Below are 18,035 nucleotides of genomic sequence, written 5' to 3'. Positions count from 1 at the left end.
TCAGGGATGTTGTGGATGGAATTTAAGAATCAGGGAGGGGTTTGGTGTCAAGGTCCTTCCCAATGCCCAGATTCTAGGGGAAAAAGACACAGGGACAGCCATCCTATACATGAGTTTTTCAGGTCATAGGAATACCACAGGATCATAGATTTAGAACTGAAAGTGACTTCAGAAGCCATCAAACGCAAGCTCCTTATTTTACAGATGAGAAAATCAAAGAAGAGAGCATTAAGTGCCTAGGATTACACAGGCAATAAGTATCTGAGGCAGGATAGTGATGGGGTCCAGGTGAGGAGACCCAGGTGCTTTTTTGGAAAAAAAAAAAAGAAAAAGAAAAAAAAAAGATTCACCCTCCCACTCTAAGCTCAAAGGTTCATTGAAACTCACAGCTGCTCCATCCCTAGAAATCGCTGTATTGGGGCCCTTCCTGGGACAGAGGCGACAGGGTTAATTTAAAGGGCTGGGGGAGGCAAAGAAAGGGCTTGAAACCACATGGTGAAGCCAAGCCAGATTAATAGAGAAAGAGAGAGGGGGGTAGACCATTAGGAAGACAAAGAGAAAATCATGCTGGAGCAATAGAGAAGGAAATCTAATATCAACTAGGGAAAAATAAATGGAGATTAGGGCAAACAAATTAGCTTTAATGGGTTCAATGCTAATACAAGAATAACAGCCGAGCTGCGAATGCCTTTGAGGGGAAGATGGGATATAGAACCTGAGCAGTCATGCAGGCAATAAAGATTATGGAGGGAGGGGAAAATGGCTGGCCAAGGAAGCTAGGGAGAGAAGAGGACAGAAGGTGAAAGGGAGAGAGTTGGAGAGGGTGGTGTGCACTAGGTGGGATGGGAGCTGTGGTAAGGAGAGGCAAGATGGAGGTAGAGAAAGGGCTGAGCAGGGAAGGAGAGAATCTCAGGGGAAGCTGGGAAAAGAGGAAAGTGTGGGAACAAAGGCAAACAAGGTGATTGGGCAAAATCCAGAGCAGAGAAAGAAAAACTAGAGTGGCTGTAAAAGAGGGGGGAGAGAAATGAGGGAGAGAGAGAGAGAGAGAGAGAGAGAGAGAGAGAGAAACAGAGACAGAGACAGAGGGAGACAAAGAGAGGAGGGAGAAGAGAAAGAAGGAAGGAGAGATGGGGAGGGAGAGAGAGAGGAGGGAGGAGAAACAGAGAGAGAGAGAGAGAGAGAGAGAGAGAGAGAGAGAGAGAGAGAGAGAGAGAGAGGGAGAGGAGGCTGGTGAGGGAGAATAGGAAGAGAGAAAAGGGAGGGGAATAGTGGAAAGTGGAGATGAAATGTAGAGTGGGTTTGGGCCAGACTAGAACCAACTGAGGTTCCTTGTCAGAAATTCTGTGATTCTGAAATAAAGCTGTGGGAACTGCCCCCCCCACCCCCCAGCAAAGATGAAAGCATGTCAAGGAAAAATGAGATTTAGACCCAATTGAAAAGGTAAAGAGGATGGGGGTGGGGCTTCTGTAGAGGGCTAGACCTGGTGGCAAGCTATGATGCCTCCTATTAATAGAGCACCTTGAGGGTGGCAAAGCCCTTTACATCCTGGGAGGTAAGCGCCCATGTTATTCCCATTTTACAGATAAGGAAACCAGGACTCAAAGATGTAAAAAAAACTTGTTCAGGTCACATAGCTAGTAAGTATCTGAGGCAGGTTTTGAACTCCTGCCTTTTGGTTTCCATAGCATATGGGGTGATAGGATCCTGGAATGTTTCCAACTGGAAGCGATCTTAGAGACCATAGAGTCCAATTTCCCCATTTTACAGGTGAGAGAACTTGCTCAGTGCCCCGCCCCCCCCAATAATCTGTGGTGGAACTGGGGGGAAAACCCAGGATTCCTTCCTCCTCCACCAATCATGCTACCTCCTTTTGGAGATGTCTGTGGCATTCCCTGGTTCTCCTCGATGTTTCTCTTAGCATCAACTTGGCCATTCCTCTTAGCCAGGACTGAGGGAACTTGGATCACATTTTTCTCCAGGCTCTTCCCAGAGATAAGATTTTGTTGGATACATTTTCATTGCTTAAATTTTGGATTAGTTGACCTTACAGGATTCTCCCAACCCTAGATTCTGTAAATCTATAAACACACACACACACACACACACACACACACACACACCCTGGCATTGTTCTAGGCACTGTGGGATGGAAAACAAAGACCCAGCCCCTCCTCTGGAAAAGTGTAGGGAAGAGTGAAGGATTTGCTGCTAGAGGATCTGACCTGGGTTTGAATTCTGCCTTTGTTATTGACTACCTATGATCATGGGACCATAGAATCAAAGAAGAAGAGTTGGAAAGGACCTTGGAGGTCATTGAGTTTAACCTCCTCATTTTACAAGTGAAGAAACTGAGGTCCAGAGAAGTGAAATGCCATATTTGCCCAGAGACACACGGTGAATTGGCATTAGAGGCAGGGTTTCCTCTCAGTCCAGTGCTTAGAGACCTTGGGCAAGTTTCATCACTCTTCTTCACCTTTGTCTCCTTTCTGTAAAGCGGGCATGGGTACAGGGGTGGCGGCTCAGACGAGTTGATCTCCAAGGTCCTCTCTGGCTCTGACCCCCACGATCTAGTGTAACGGAAAGGCCCCCTCTCAAAGCATGGTTAGAGCAACAGACCCAGATATGACGCAGGAGTGGAAGCCAGAGCTGGGGATCTGGTGGGTCAGGACTCCTGACTTCAATCCCGATCTGCTTCAGTGAATAGGGAGGCACAGAGTACGGCAGCCTGGGCTGATGTAATCACACTGACCCAGCCCAGGAATAAATGAATAACTAGTGACGTCACAGGCTTGGATGGGGTAAGTTCCCCTGGCTCCTAATGACTTCTCATGCCCTAGCTAAGCTGTGTCCTGCCCAGAGATTTGGGACTGTGAGACAGGGAGAGGAGAGGGAGGTCAAGGGTGCTAGAGAGAGGCCTCTCATGTGGTAGTGGAGAAGCAATCTGTTCTAGGGCTAGATGGGAGCCCAAGGGCTGTCTGATCCAATCTACTCTTTTTACAGACCTAGAGAAAAGGGAGATCAGTCACCTAAGGTGACATCAAGGATGAGCCACAGAACTGGGATTTGAACTCTGGCCCTGCATCTTCCAAGTTCAGGGATTTTTCCACTGCTCCTCTGGAATGAGGAAGCAGGACATTTCTCTTTTCCATCTTCACCCTTCTTCCCATGACCCTCTTCCCATTCAGCCTCAGAAGCCTCCAGAAAAGAGATGAATTTTTTTTTCCTGAGGTCTCTGAATAAGAGTGGAAACTTAGTCACTTAGAAGACACTCCAAGGACAGGGTGTGTGACAATGGGAAAGAAAGAATGGGGACCCCCCCCCAGAAAGCAAGGATGGGACAGAGTAAGGCAGCCTGAGCACAAAGACCCAGACAGGGGACTGCCTGGGGAAGGGCTTGTTGAAGACCTTGGGAAGTTCCTTTAACAGAGGGTGTGACCCCCGAAGAGGGGCTTATGTCCCATCTCTTCAATTGTCCAATACAACCACCAGGCTGGAAAATATATGTCTGGTAATTAAGCAATTATGGGACCTTGGGGTTTGGGGAATTGGGGAGGGGAGCTTCTATTTTTCAGCAATGTGTCCTCAATACCTCTGGGACTGCTCCTTCCCCCAACCTTAGCTTTGGGCTTTCCTCATGTCTTTGCTTTTCTCTTCTTCTCTTTATCTTCTTCCTTGAAGATTTAATCTGCTCTCCTGTTTTTCTGAAAGGATAACTCCTGAATACAGTTCTGATGTCTTTCCTGAGACTCAGTCCCACCTTCACAACTGCCCCCCTTCATATTTCTATTTCTACATATGTGTTGCTGTCTCCTTAAACTCAATATGTCCTACTCTGGAGGTCCATATTGTCTTCCTAGGAACTGTCAAAGGTGCCACTGTTTATAATCTTCCCAGTCACTTGTGCTAACAACAACAACAAACTGCCCCCCTCCCCCAAACAAAACCTTTAACATCTTCCTCTTGTTCCCCATGATCTTTTTCTTCTGGTGTTTCTATGTCTCTCAATTTTCTCTATTCCTTCCACTCCTATTGTCAGCCCTCTAGTACAACATCATCCCATCCCATCCCATCCCATCCCATCTGGATTATCATATTTCCTTCCTAACTGTTCTTTCAACCTCTAATCTATGCCTACTGCTGGTTTCCTCCCATATTTAAACCTATCATTCAATTCTTCCTAAAACACCATTCTCGTTCTGCTCAAAAGCCTTCAGTTGAACTTCAATTGCCTTCAGGGTAAAGTTCATGCTCCTTAGTTTGGCATTTGAGGCTCCCCTTTTATTTCCCCAACTTAAATTACAACTCATTTAATAGTTCAATAACAATTTGTTAAGTGATTACTATCAATCAGTCAATCAACAAGTATTTATTAAACACTATATGTCAGGCAACACATTGGGCAACATGTTGATGCAAAAATAAAATAACGATAGTGAACATTTATATAATTTTAAGGATTTCAGAGTACTTTACATCCATTATCTCATTTGATATTTATAACGAAGCTGTGAAATTGGGGCTATTGCTATTTCCTGCTCTACAGATGAGGAAACTCAGGGCTGAGAGAGGTTAAATGACTTGCGCAGTCATCTAGTTAATAAATGTCTCAGTTAGGATTTGAACTCAAGCCTTCCTGACTCTGAGTCCAGAGCTTTTTCTGTAAGGCACTTTGTTTCCTCAAAGAGAAACTGTTCCTGACTTGAAGAAGCTTATATTCTATTAAGGCAGAAAACATGTACAAATATAAACATTTATAAAATAGAAAAGATAAATATACATATGCATATGTAAACATGTGCATGTATGTACATATACATATACACATAAACATACATATACACATATACATAATATATAAAGATATGTATATACACATACATGTGTATGTATGTATATGCATGTGTATAAGAAGACCTCTTATAGAAAGTGATACTTGTGCTATATGGGATAGGTGGGAGGTGAAACCAAATAAAGCAATAGGATGAAGGTTGGTATTATAGTCAAAGGATCTGTAGATAATCTGGACAGCTAGGTGGTGCCATAGATAGAACACATGCCTGGAATCAGGAAGACCTGAGTTCAAATCCAGCCTTGGACTCTTATTAGCTGTGTGACCCTGGACAAGTCAATTAATGCTGTCCCTGGTCAAGTCACTTAACGTTGTTTGATTCAGTTTCCTATCTGTAAAATAAGTTGGACAAGGAAATGGCAATCCACTCCAGTATCTCTGCCAAGAAAACCCCAAATGGGGTCACTGAGAGTTGGACAGGACTGAAGTGCCTGAAAAACAACATCGGCAGATAATTTCCTTTATTATTAGAGAACACCCTGAGCTCTTCCTGAAATGAGGAGGTATCATGGTACAGTAGATTTGGAGTCAGGGAAGATGGGTTCAGAGCCTGGCTGTGTGGTCCTAGGCAAATCCTTTACATTCTCTGGGTCTCAGTTTCCTGATATGTCAAATAAGATGGTCTCCAAACTTGAAACCTAAAGCCCTGCGTCCACTCTAGAATCCTCTGTGCCAATTCGTGGGTGATCTATCTCCCAGTCATTTCCAGCCTTATCCATATTCCCCTCTGAGGAGCCTCCTGCCACATCGGCTCATTCTTGACCTTCTCTGCCTGTTGGTAACTGCCTCTCCAGACCATGTCCATCCTTCCAGAAGGAGCCCAAAGTGTGCTTCCTCCATCAAGTTTTCCTCGTTCACCCCAGCTGGCCTGCAAGGCTCTCTCCTCCTTCCTCTTCTCTCACTGTCTGTGCCAGCTACTCAGCCATTAATCACACACTGCCTTGAGACATCTTGGTTATCCTCATCTTGAACTGTTATTTAAATCTTGAGCTGTTATTTAATTCCACACATGTTTAAGTCTTGCTTCTCCCCAACTAGATTTGTAAACTCTTTGGGTCTGAAATTGGAGAGCTCGAGATGTTCATTCTTGCATTCATTTGTAGAGGTGGAATCCTGGTGTTGCTCTATCGTATCCTTGACACTACTGTACCTTTCTAGGGCACAGTTTCCTCATTTGTAAATCGAGGTAGGTGTGTGTGTGTGTGTGTGTGTGTGTGTGTATGTGAATTACATGATCTCTAAGGCCCCCTCCATGGGGAGCTAGGTGGTACAGTGAATAGAGCATCAGGCCTGGAGTCAGGAAGACCCAAGTTCAAATCCAGCCTCAGACAATTACTAGCTCTGTGACCCTGGGAAAGTCACTTCACTGTGTTTGCCTCAGTTTCTTATCTGTAAAAATGAGATAGAGAAGGAAATGGCAAACCACTCCAGTGTCTTTGTGAAGAAAACTCCAATGGAGTCACAAAGAGTTGGACATGACTGAAAATGACTGACCACCAACAACAAAAGCCCCTTCTACCTGTGAAGGCTATGATCCTATAATCTTTGAGAGCAGCAATGCTAACTTTTTGTTTTTTATATCTCCTCACAACTAGCCAAGAGTCTTGCCAATAGTAGGTGCTCAGTAAATGCTTGCTGATTAGCGTTGCTTGATCATTTATCAAATTTAGTGCTGCACTGGATGGTTTGCTGTGACGTGTAACAGGGCAGGCCTGTGCATGATAAGGTGGGGAGGGTAGGAGTCAGATTGATTGCATTTTTCTTGGGACCCAGGGCTTGTGTGTGTGTGTGTGTGTGTGTGTGTGTGTGTGTGTAAGAGAGAGAGTGAGAGAGAGAAGGGGAGAGAAGGGGGAGAGAGAAGGGAGAGAGAGAGAGAGAGAGAGAGAGAGAGAGAGAGAGAGAGAGAGAGAGAGAGAGAGAGAGAGAGAGAGGAGAGGAAGGGAGAGGAGAGGGAAGAGGAGAGAGGAAAGAGAGAGACACACAGAGACAGAGAGAAAGCTGAAGTATTTTTGAACTGTGTCATCATAGAATCATGGCTATAGGACTGGAAGGGAACTCAGAGGCTTTTTAGTCCAAACTCATTTTACATTTGAGGAAACTGAGGCCTGGGGAAGTTAGGCTTGATTTCTTCCATTTTGTACTAAGATTTTTCTCACTTTCTCTTTAAAAAGCATTGTTGCTATCTTTTCTTCTTGTATTATCTTTTTTTTTTGTGGGGCAGTAGGGGTTAAATGACTTGCCCAAGGTCACACAGCTAGTAAGTGTCAAGTGTCTGAGGCCGGATTTGAACTCAGGTCCTCCTGAATCCAGGGCCGGTGCTTTATCCACTGTACCACCTAGCCACCCCCTCTTATATTATCTTGATTTCAGAATATTTCCCTCTCTCCTGCCCAGCCCAGTGAGTCATCCTTTGTTACAAAGGATTTAAAAAGAAAGAAAAATTCAATAAAACTAACCAATGTATTAATTGTGCCTAACAACATATACACTACTCCACACCCATAGTCCCTCACTTCTGAAAGAAGGAAAGGAAGTCCAGGGACAAGCAAGGTTATGAAAATAACAGTGTTCAGTTTTCTTATTGTTCTTCTCACTGACATTCCAACCTCCTCTTTATTCTGGAGGTCTTTGGGCCCCTAGAGGCTCCAAACCTTTATTTGGGTTGCATCAGTGTATTTCAATACTTAAAGCACTTGAAATCAGTAATTCAGTGGAGAGGATCATGGGAGGCAATGACACTTGTTCTGGGCCCTCCCAGCATCCAGCTTTGGGTTAAATTGTGAGAGGTTCACTGTGAGTTCCTTGGAAGCAGGGACTGGCTTTTGACTTTCTTTGTATCCCTAGCTCTTAGCTCAGTTCTTAACATGCAGCAGGCTCTTAATAAATGCTATGTTACTGATGTTGCATCTTTACTTAGTTATTGTTTTGTACCTCACATCCCTCCCCTCCCCACTAGATGTAGAAAGGATTCTCCCAGAGTCACACACCAAGTCAGTGTCCAAAACAGGCCCTGAGTGAAGGAGACCAGCTTTCCAGGCTGCTGAGCTGCCTTTATTTTCTATACATTTTTTTCTTTTCTTTTCTTTTCTTTTCTTTTTCTTTTCTTTTCTTTTCTTTTCTTTTCTTTTCTTTTCTTTTCTTTTCTTTTCTTTTCTTTTCTTTTCTTTTCTTTTCTTTTCTTCCTTCCTTCCTTCCTTCCTTCCTTCCTTCCTTCCTTCCTTCCTTCCTTCCTTCCTTCCTTCCTTCCTTCCTTTCTTTCTTTCTTTCTTTCTTTTGGCAATTGGGGTTGTGACTTGCCCAAGGTCACACAGCTAGTTAAGTGTCAAGTGTCTGAGGTCAGATTTGAACTCAGGTCCTCCTGAATCCAGGGCTGGATTCCAGGAATCCAGGGCTTTATCCACTCCACCACCTAGCTACCCCCATTTTCTATACATTTTCCAAAGGGTATAACAGAAGCCACCAGCCCACCCTAGGCCCTTAGAGGTACCAGAATGATTGAATGTGATGACCTAGGAAAGAGAGAAGGCCAAGAGACTCTGCTAAACTTTAGTGTGATTCAGGGTGAGGCAAAGGCCGAAGTATTTATTTAGGAAAATGACAGGCCTCAAGGGAAGGGCTGTAGAGAAGAAAGCCTGGGCCCCGGGGAGCTCTGGGAAAATGGAACAACACATTTTTTTTTGAAGGAAGAGTGACTGTAAATGAAGAGAGGATTGAAAAGGAAAGAAAGAAAATAAGAAAAAAGAAAAGGAAAGAAAATGGGGCAGTACCTACATGATTATGGCCAGGAAGAATTGGGACCACTGGAGCAGGCTTCATGCCTAAGTAGAATTGGCATTGCCCCTTTGGGTTAAGGAAGCTAGTTCTAATCCAGCTCACTGGATGTCCTTGGTGAGCATGGCACCTCATTTCCTGGGTCCCCTCATATGTAAAAAGGGGAGTTTGGACTAGATGCCCTCTTAAATCCCTTCAAACTTGAACATTCTGTAATTCTCTGGTAGACCTCCAGAATGATTCCATTAAAATATAAATATGCTACCTTAGAGGAGAGGGGGTAACTTAGAGGAGAGGCAATAGTTAGCCCTTAGCATATTCCCAGATTCCTCCCCTCAGGGAATGGAACTCAGAAGGGTACATTTTGAAGGAGGAAGGAAAGCTCTGTAATGCTGGTCAATTTAGGATGGGGTGGGGTCCCACAGTGGGAGGGGGCAGGGCATCCAGGGCCAGCTGGAGGACAATAGGCCCCTGGGGTGGGGTAGAGGGAGTGGATGGACAAGTGCCAGCCGAGAGGGCACGCCCACAGTGGGGATGCCAGCCATTTTGCCTCTGCTGGGTTTGAACACCTGATGGAGTAAGAGGGCTCTACAGGTCTGATTCATTGTGTATTGTTCTTTCACTCCCTGTGTGGGCCCTGTGTCCTGAGATCCTGGTGCAGGTGGCAAAAGAGGCAGAGATATAGGTGATATTCCTTTGCAATCCCTCCTGGGTCCTACCACCCCTGGCTTGCTTCCTTAGGGGAGCAGACCCAGGGTAGCCCCTCGACCTGAGGGAGACTGGCTCTGGGTCCATCTCTGGTGGATCAGCCAGCTCTTTATCCAGAGTTAATGGAGGTCCTGTCTCTACTTCCACCTAACGCTCTCCCCATTTTGCCCTCAGGCAGTATGATATTTATAATTCGGGGTCTTGTGCAGTCCCCCAAGGATGGGCAGAATGATAATGATCTCACATATTTGTAAATGCCTTCCATTTCACAAAGTTTTCCAGGTAGTGTGGTGTACTGGGAAGAGCCTGGGGTTTGGAGTCAGAGGACCCAATGTCAAATCTTTCCTTTGATACTAAGTCACTTTTCTGTTCAAAGGGGTTGGATTGGTCATTCTCTAAGGTCCCTTCCAAATATAAATCACATGACCACCAGTGGCAGAGTCACCCAACCACGTCCCATCAGAATCGATAATTAGTTTATAATTCTCTCTTTTTTTCATTTTAAATTAGTTTATAATTCTATGACCAGGGGGGCAGCTAGGTGGCACAGTGCATAAAGCACTGGCCTTGGATTCAGGAGGACCTGAGTTCAAATCCAGCCTCAGACACTTGACATTTACTAGCTGTGTGACCCTGGGCCAGTCACTTAGCCCTCATTGCCCTGCAAAAACAAAACAAAACAAAACAACAACAAAATAATTCTATGACCAAATTGGATCTGTGCTTTCTACCCCCATTTTATAGATGAGGTAACTGAATCTAGGGATAATAAAGTTACTAGGTTGACAACCTAGGAGCCAAGTCTCCTCTTAAGCCAAGTCAACTCTTAAGTAAGTAAGTGCTCATTTTACTCAGGTAGGCTGGTGGCTAATGCAAATAACAGTCAGTGGTTCTGGGAAGATAGCCTTTACTTCTCTCTTAAAGCTTTCCTGATTGACCTGGTAAATAACCTTTAAGAGAGGGTTTTCTTTGAATATGAGCTCCTCATGTCTAACATTAGCCAGCATTTTCTTTCTAGGCATAGCTATTAGATTTCTTTCTTCCAACATTTCTGGTCAGAAATGACATCTCTATCTCTCTGTCTATCCATTTATGTATAGGTATATGTGTATACCTGTATATGTATACCTGTACACGTATGTATGTGCATGTATACATATATACACATGCATACATATGCATTTCTAGACACACACACATGTTCTTATGAACCTTGGATCCAGCTATAGAAGTCACTATGGAGATCATGTTGTTGTGCTGTGGTTGGGAAGAACATTGGTCTTGGAGTCAAAGGGACAGAGTCAAGTCCTGCTTTTACCACTTACTAGCCATGTGACCTTGAACAGTGTCTTCAGTGAGAAAGTATATGCCAGAACTTTGTAACGACAAAGCCCCATATACACATGAGCAATGGATATATATGATGTGACTAAGAGGAAACTGGGACAAATGTATCGACTTGACTGAACTCCGGTGGCTGCTTAGCACCCCCTTGTGTTCAGTGGGCAGACACAGGTTGGCTATCAAGGTACTCAAGACCTGGGGATGTAGTTAGTCCCCCTAGTTTTCAGGATCATAGTATTAGAGCTGGAAGGGATGTTGGGGAGGTCATCTTTTCCAATGCCCTTTCTTTCAATTTTCCACCTGCTGCCTTGAGGCAGGCGTCCAAAGGCAGAACACTTTTGGTTCTATTGGCTGTAAGCCCAGCTTAACAACCCTTCACACCAAACAAGGTTTTTCCCAGCTGGCATCTGAGGCCCACGCCTCACAGTGGGCAAATCATTCACAAAGGTGGAAAACTTTAGGCAGTGTGGCACAGTGTAGAGAATACTCAAGAGGACCCAGAGTTGGAAGACCTGGGTTCAAATCTTCCCTCTCTATGACCTTCATCATCACTTAGCCTCCTTAGGGACTCAGCTGCATCATCTATAAAATGATGGGGCTAGACTATAGGGTCTCTGAGACAACTTCCAACTCCTATGACCCTGAAAAGGGGGGTTAGGGAGGAAGGAAAGAAGCATTTATTAAACACCAGTGCTAAAGCACTTTGCAAATTTCAGGTCATTTTCATCCTCACAATAGTCTTGGGAGGTAGGCACTATTATTATCCCCATTTTACAGATGAGGAAACTGAGGCAAACAGAGGTTAAGTGACTTGCCCAGAGTCACACAACTAGTAAGTTTCAGAGGCTATATTTGAACTCATCTTCCTGACTCAAGGTCCAGTATTCTATCCACTGTGCCACTTAGCTGGAAGGGGACTGGTTATGTGATTTTATTTCCATTGGGAACTTCCAGATAAGGTTTTGTTTATCTATCTATCTATCTATCTATCTATCTATCTATCTATCTATCTATCTATCTATCTATTTATTTTTGGCCAAGGTAGATCTCACTTTTTCTGCAAATTGCAGTCTTAAGTATTTCCTAGAGCAGGGCTTCTTAAACTTTTTCCACTCACTGACTCTCTTTGCCTGAGAAATTTTTGACCCTGGGTATATAGATATAGATAACCTTTTACTGTTGCCAAATTTTCTGCAACCCCTGCATTCATTTATGTGACCTCATATGGAATCATGACCCATAGTTTAAGAAGCTAGGTCCTAGAGCACCATAAAGTTAAGTGACTTGCCTGGGGTCAAATAGCCAGTATGTGGAAAAGTTAGGATTTGAACCCAGGACTTCTTGCTGATTCCAAGGCAAGCTATCTAGCATGCTATGCTGCCTCTGATGTGATCCCAAGGTAATATTCACTATCCCTTTCATTTAGTTCTTTAAAATCATTTTTATTAGTATCTTCTGTTTTTGTACTGCCTAAATTAGTTTTTTAAAAACACATTCACATTCATTATGTAGGTCAGGTACTGAATGACCTTGAAGAGCCCTGGCAACCCAGAGATTCTTTAACTCTGTGATCTAATGTTGCATTGCATCTTCACAACAGCCTTGTGAAAGAGATAGGGTTGATACCCTCAATTTACAGAGGAAGAAACTGAGGCTCAGTGATTTGCTAGGGACAGGGAAGGGACTAGAACTTTGACTTTCTGAATCCTAGCCCAGTGTTCTTCCCCCTATACCATGTTGGCAAAGATGGCTAGTAGGCTCAAACTGTTGGCACTACCAGAAGGTGGCAGGATGCCTTGCTTTCCATATTTAGACAGGGATGTTTTCCCCTCTGTCCTGCTGCCCACATCAAAGGGGCCTCTTGTTTTGTTTTTTTTTTTAATGGGAAATTGACTGTTGAAGTCAGTGGGTGAAAATGGGCACTGGATGTCTGACTCCCCACCCACTGCTATAAATAGGACTTAAGTGGCTTTAAAAATCTAGATCTTCCATGAATCTTCAAACACACACACACATACACACACACACATACACACACACACACACACACACACACACACACACACACACACACACACCTCCTTTTCCCTCCTCTCTCAATTTCTTTCAATTCCCATCAAGGAAAGCTATTGGATCTCAAGGCATCAAACTGAAATCCTGCCATCTTGCCCCTGGTCACGAATTTTGCAGAATTATAGAATTTTCAAGTTCAAAGGGACCCAAGGAGCCATCTAGACCAACCCATACCTGAAAGAGAATTCCCATTACAGCACATTCAGCAAGTGATCACCCATTTTCTTTTTAATGATTTCTAATTTGGGGAGCCCACCCTGCTCCCAAGGCAGCCCAGTCCCCTTTAGGCAGCTCAGATTATTGGGAAGTTCTATTTGATATCAAGCCTGAATTGGCCTCTTTGCAATGCCCACTCATTCCCCCTTTTCTTTTTTGTTTTGTTTTGTTTTTGGTTGGCCAATGAGGATTAAGTGACTTGCCCAAGGTCACACAGCTAGTAAGTGTTAAGTGTCTGAGGCAGGATTTGAACTCAGGTCTTCTTGACTCCAGGGCCGGTGCTCTATTTACTGCGCCACCTAGCTGCCCCTCATTCCCCCTTTTCTGACCTCTTGGGCCAAACAGAACAAATTCAGTTCTTTTTCCACATGACAACCCCTCAAATACTTGAAAACAATCATCTTCTTGTCCACTCTCCCCACCCCCCCACTCCATCCAAATCTTCTCTTTTTTAGGCTATACCTTCCCAGTTCTTTCAACTGGACCTCATATGATATGGACTCAGGGCCGTTCCCATCTTGGACACTGTCCAATGTCTTAAATCATAGGGCCTAGAACTGAACATGGTGCTCTGGATGTGGCCTGATTGGACGGTTCCACCTTGTCAACCCCAGGTCTCAGCCTTGGAAACCTAAAACACTTTGTCAATACTCGTTGTTAGACATGTGGTGTAGTTGGCATAGTTGGTGTGCCATTGTTAGACTGCTGAGAGTTCTGTAAAAGTGGGTCACATGCCCTTGAGTAATCTTTTTATTTGCCTAGTTAGGAATGAGAATTGATTCTCACACAATCATAAAATCACAATATGTACCACTACAGTGCTCTTTGTCTCTCTCTGTCTCTCTGTTTCTCTTTGTCTCTCTGTCTTTCCATCTCTCATCTCATTTAAGAAACTCTCTTGGGGCAGCTAGATGGTGCAGTGGATAGAGCATTGCCCCTGGAATCAGGAGTACCTGAGTTCAAATCCGGCCTCAGACACTTGACACATACTAGCTGTGTGACCCTGGGCAAGTTACTTAACCCCAATTGCCTCATTAAAAAAAAAGATTTACAAAAAGGTAGTTTAAAAAAATATTTAGGAACAGCTAGGTGGTGCAGTGGATAGAGCACTGGCCCTGGAGTCAGGAGGATCTGAGTTCAAATCTGGTCTCAGACACTTGACACTTCCTAGCTGTGTGACCCTGGGCAAGTCACTTAACCCCAATTGCCTCACACACACAAAAAGAAAACTCTCTATAGATATTCTAAGGTCCTGTAGCAGGCAGAAAAGGCAGGATCTATTCACACACACAAAACCTTCCCCCATTGGGTAAATTGAGACACAGAAATGGAATGGGATGTGATTTAGATCATACTTAGAACTTGGACATATCCATGATCTCATTGATATTCTTCAACCAGTGGGCATGATCTTTCCCTGTCTCCTCATCCCATGTAATCTTGTCTATGTCTTTGTATAAAATACCCATATAGTTTCTATCAGCAGTTGTCGTCATCATCATCATCACCGTCGTCGTCATCATCGTCGTCGTCGTCATCGTCATCATGATCTTCTTCTTCCCTTCCTCCTCCTCCTCCAGAATTATATAAAGGCAGAGTTGGAAGGGACCCCAGAAGCCATCTAATCTAACTAACCACCACTTCTCTTTCCTTCCACCTTCCCACTTTCCTTTTATATGTTGACTTCCCTCAGTAGAATGTACAAGTCTGATCTCTTTTCCATGAGAAATCTTTTGCATACTTGAGCTTAGTTATCTTGACCTCCCCCAGTCCCTAATAAACTTTATTTTCTGCAGGATAGGCTGAACATTTCTAATTTCTTCACCTGATCCTCATATGGCTTGCATTCAAGACCTGTCATCATCCTGATTATCTTTCTCTGGAGAGAGTCTGACAAAGGCAGAACACAGCAGAACTGTCACCTCTCTTTTTCTGGAGATCATGACTCTTTCATGCACGCTAAGATTGCACTAGTTCTCTTGGGTTCCCATATCACAAAATTCACTCATATTGAACTTGGCAGTTCACCAGGACCCCTAGATGAACCTCACCTGGTAGGTGGGCTATTGTCTAACCCTGCTTCACCTATCTTATTGTGGAGAAGTTGATTTTTTGAACCCAAGTTAGATACTTTACATTTATTCCTATTAAATTCTATCTTCTTAACTTGGGCCCAACATGGTCACAATCTTTTCTTGGCTCCTGACTCTGTCATTCAACATGTCATCCCCCAGCACTTGGGCTTTTTGCATGTTATCTATCACTGTTGCTACATAGCCAGCCTGCCTCTTTTCCCCATCATTCTTGATGATATAATATGATCTGACATTCAGAGTCAGAGAAGATAATAGAGGCTACTAGATCAACTCCTTTCATTTTAGAAGTGAAAAAGTTGGTCCCCAGGGACTTAGGTAAGAATACACAGGCAGTGAGGGACAGAGATTTGAACCAGAGTCCTTTGACCCAAGAATCCCTTCTCTTTCCACTATCCCATGTTATCTCTCCTATACTGCTTCTATAGGACACTGTCAGCAATATGGTGCAGCTTGTTCTCACTTGCCACGTGTCTTCCATTGCTCATGGGGTCATCAGACTTTCTGATTCTTCAATGAGCATGATGTTCCCTGACGACACAGTATGGTAACACAGGGAGACTATTGGTGTTAAAGAGAGCATGACAGCTGACCTTCCACCTCATTGCCATCATTCGACAGATGAGGACACTGAAGCAGAGAGAGATGGAATGATTTGGTAAAGCCACATGACCTGGCAGAGCCAAGACTGGCAGGAAAGCCTCCCTCTTCCTAGCCCAGTGCCCTTTCTATTAAGTTTCTAGAAATGCTTATTCCTAGAACAGCTGAATGCCTCTTTCCCCTCACTCTTCCATCCTCCTCTCCAAAAAGTACAAACTACCCAAATCTCTCCTGAGCTCATCATTGTCTGTAGAATAAGATTAAAGGGGTAGAGGATGGAGATGGCTGAATAATCAGCCCTAGGGTCCAAGAGGCTGGGGGAGGGCAGCTGTTCACCTAGAGGTGTATAGATATAGAAAGGGAGAAAAGGAGGGGGAAGGGTATTCAGGGAGGGGTAAGAACTACAGATAGAGGGGGGCAGTTATGTGGCACAGTGAAAAAAGCACCAGCCCTGGATTCAGGAGGACCTGAGTTCTTACTAGCTGTGTGACCCTGGGCAAGTCACTTAACCTTCATTGCCCAGCCCCCCCCCCAAAAGAACTATAGGTAGAGAGCTGAAAAGGAGCCCTTGGAAAGTTTGGGGAAAGGCAAAACTTAGTGTTGCTGGGGGAGCAGGGTGCTGAGAGAGGGGAACAGTTCCTTAAAGAGTGCCAGGATCAGAGGCAACAATATTTTGGCTCCACTATCTTCATCCTTCAGGGAGCCATGGGAGATAGATGGGTGCTTGCCACAGGCAGAGCAAGGAGAGGCAGGCAAGGCATGTAACTTCCAGGTCATGATGGTACCTGAGAAAAATCCTGGACTATTTCTTCCCTTCCCACCCCAAATTGCCTACCTCGCTTCTCTGAAGGGAAAGCATGGGGACAGGTTGGGGGGGGGTGCAGCATGTGGGTGGACCTGTGCGCACCCTAGTGCTTTCTCTGTAAAACCTAAGTATCAGGTACAGTTGTCCTCAAGGCCTGGGAATGCCCTGCAGCCAATGGGGAGCTAAGTCTGGTTGGAAGTTTTGTCTCAAGGAGAAGAAGAAAACACGGTCAGATTTAATGAAGTAGTTTTGGCTGACTTAAGGAGCTGGAATCTTAGACGATCACAAGGGGAAAGGACCCTAGGCATTATCTGCCAGTGATTCTTAACTGAGTGTCCCCAAACTTTGTTCTGAGATCAAGTTTTCCAACTACATTTTGATGTCCTTAGTTTCCTTTGTAGTCCTCCACATTTTATACATTTAAAGACATTATTCTGAGATGAGGTCCCCAGGTTTCACCATACTACCAAGAAGTCCAAAGGGACTTTAAAAAAGGTAAAACCCCACCCCCAAATTCTAGCCCAATGCTGGCATTTTATAGTTGGGGAAACTGAGGCTCTGAAAGGTGAAGTGATTTATTCAAGGTCATACACTGAGTGAGTAGCAGAAGCCGAGTCTAGAACTTTGCTTGGTTTCCAAGGCAGTGTTCTTTCTGTCTTCCTCCTTAGGAGCAAAGGAGTGGGGAAGGAAAAGGCAGAGACTCTTTCTTTTTCCCTGTCTTAGAAGACAAGTGATAAATCACAGGATCATAGATTTAGAGTTAGAAGGGACTCCAGAGGCCTTCCAGTCAAAACCCTTCATTTTACAGATGAGGAAACTGAGGGAGTCACCTGAGGTCACACAGACAATGATAGAAGCAGGATTTACATTTGGCTCTTTTGATTTCAAAACCATTATTCTTTCCATTATAATGCTCTGAAGGGGCTAGGGTGTTTCTGAGATCAGAGTGCTGTCCTTGACTCCTTAAATCCTTTCTGTTTGCTCCTGAAAGCATCCTTCTCAACCCCATTCCTGAGAGCCCCAAACTACAGCCCTCTCCCCTATTTGTCTGGTGCCAACAAATCTCTTTTGGATGGTTGGCTTCATGGTGGGATTAAAGAGATGGTGCTGGGCCCACTTGTGACTTGCGGGAAAATTAGCGGTAGACTTCTGCCACACATGCTTGGCATACATAAAAATACAAGTCAACAAGCTTTGGGTTGGGGCAAGCTATTTTTTCCTTCAGTTCTCTTATCTGGTGCTCCTCTCCCCAATACCCACCCATTTGGGAATGGGGGGATGGTCTTTCTTTAGGCCATGGGGGACTGAACCAGCTGGGTGGAGCCTTTGTGAACGGTCGGCCTCTCCCTGAAGTGGTCCGCCAGCGCATTGTGGACCTGGCCCATCAGGGTGTCAGACCCTGCGACATCTCTCGCCAGCTCCGGGTCAGCCACGGCTGTGTCAGCAAGATACTGGGCAGGTAAGCACGAAATTCATCTCTCCTGCCTAACACTTTTGACTGCCCTGTTCTCCAACATTCCCTTTTCCATGGCTTTTCATCCTACAATCTTGGCTTTCTTGCTATTCTTGGAACACA

At 44.5% G+C, this 18,035-nt stretch overlaps 1 protein-coding gene across 4 annotated transcripts in view; it reads left to right on the top strand.

Annotated features, from left to right (window-relative positions):
• The window catches only part of PAX8 (paired box 8), an 87,690-nt gene that overhangs the window by 32,576 nt on the left and 37,079 nt on the right, over positions 1-18,035 (top strand). For all 4 annotated transcript variants that reach the window (XM_043986074.1, XM_043986071.1, XM_043986073.1 and 1 more), the window contains exon 3: positions 17,753-17,918. In XM_043986074.1, coding sequence (XP_043842009.1) covers positions 17,753-17,918 — 166 coding nt within the window. The remainder of the gene's footprint in view (positions 1-17,752; positions 17,919-18,035) is intronic.

The sequence above is a fragment of the Dromiciops gliroides genome, chromosome 2 (assembly GCF_019393635.1).
Source record: "Dromiciops gliroides isolate mDroGli1 chromosome 2, mDroGli1.pri, whole genome shotgun sequence".
NCBI classification, from domain to species: Eukaryota; Metazoa; Chordata; class Mammalia; order Microbiotheria; family Microbiotheriidae; genus Dromiciops; species Dromiciops gliroides.
The sequence above is the reverse complement of the archived record's forward strand: the minus strand, read 5'-3'. Positions and strand labels throughout refer to the sequence as shown.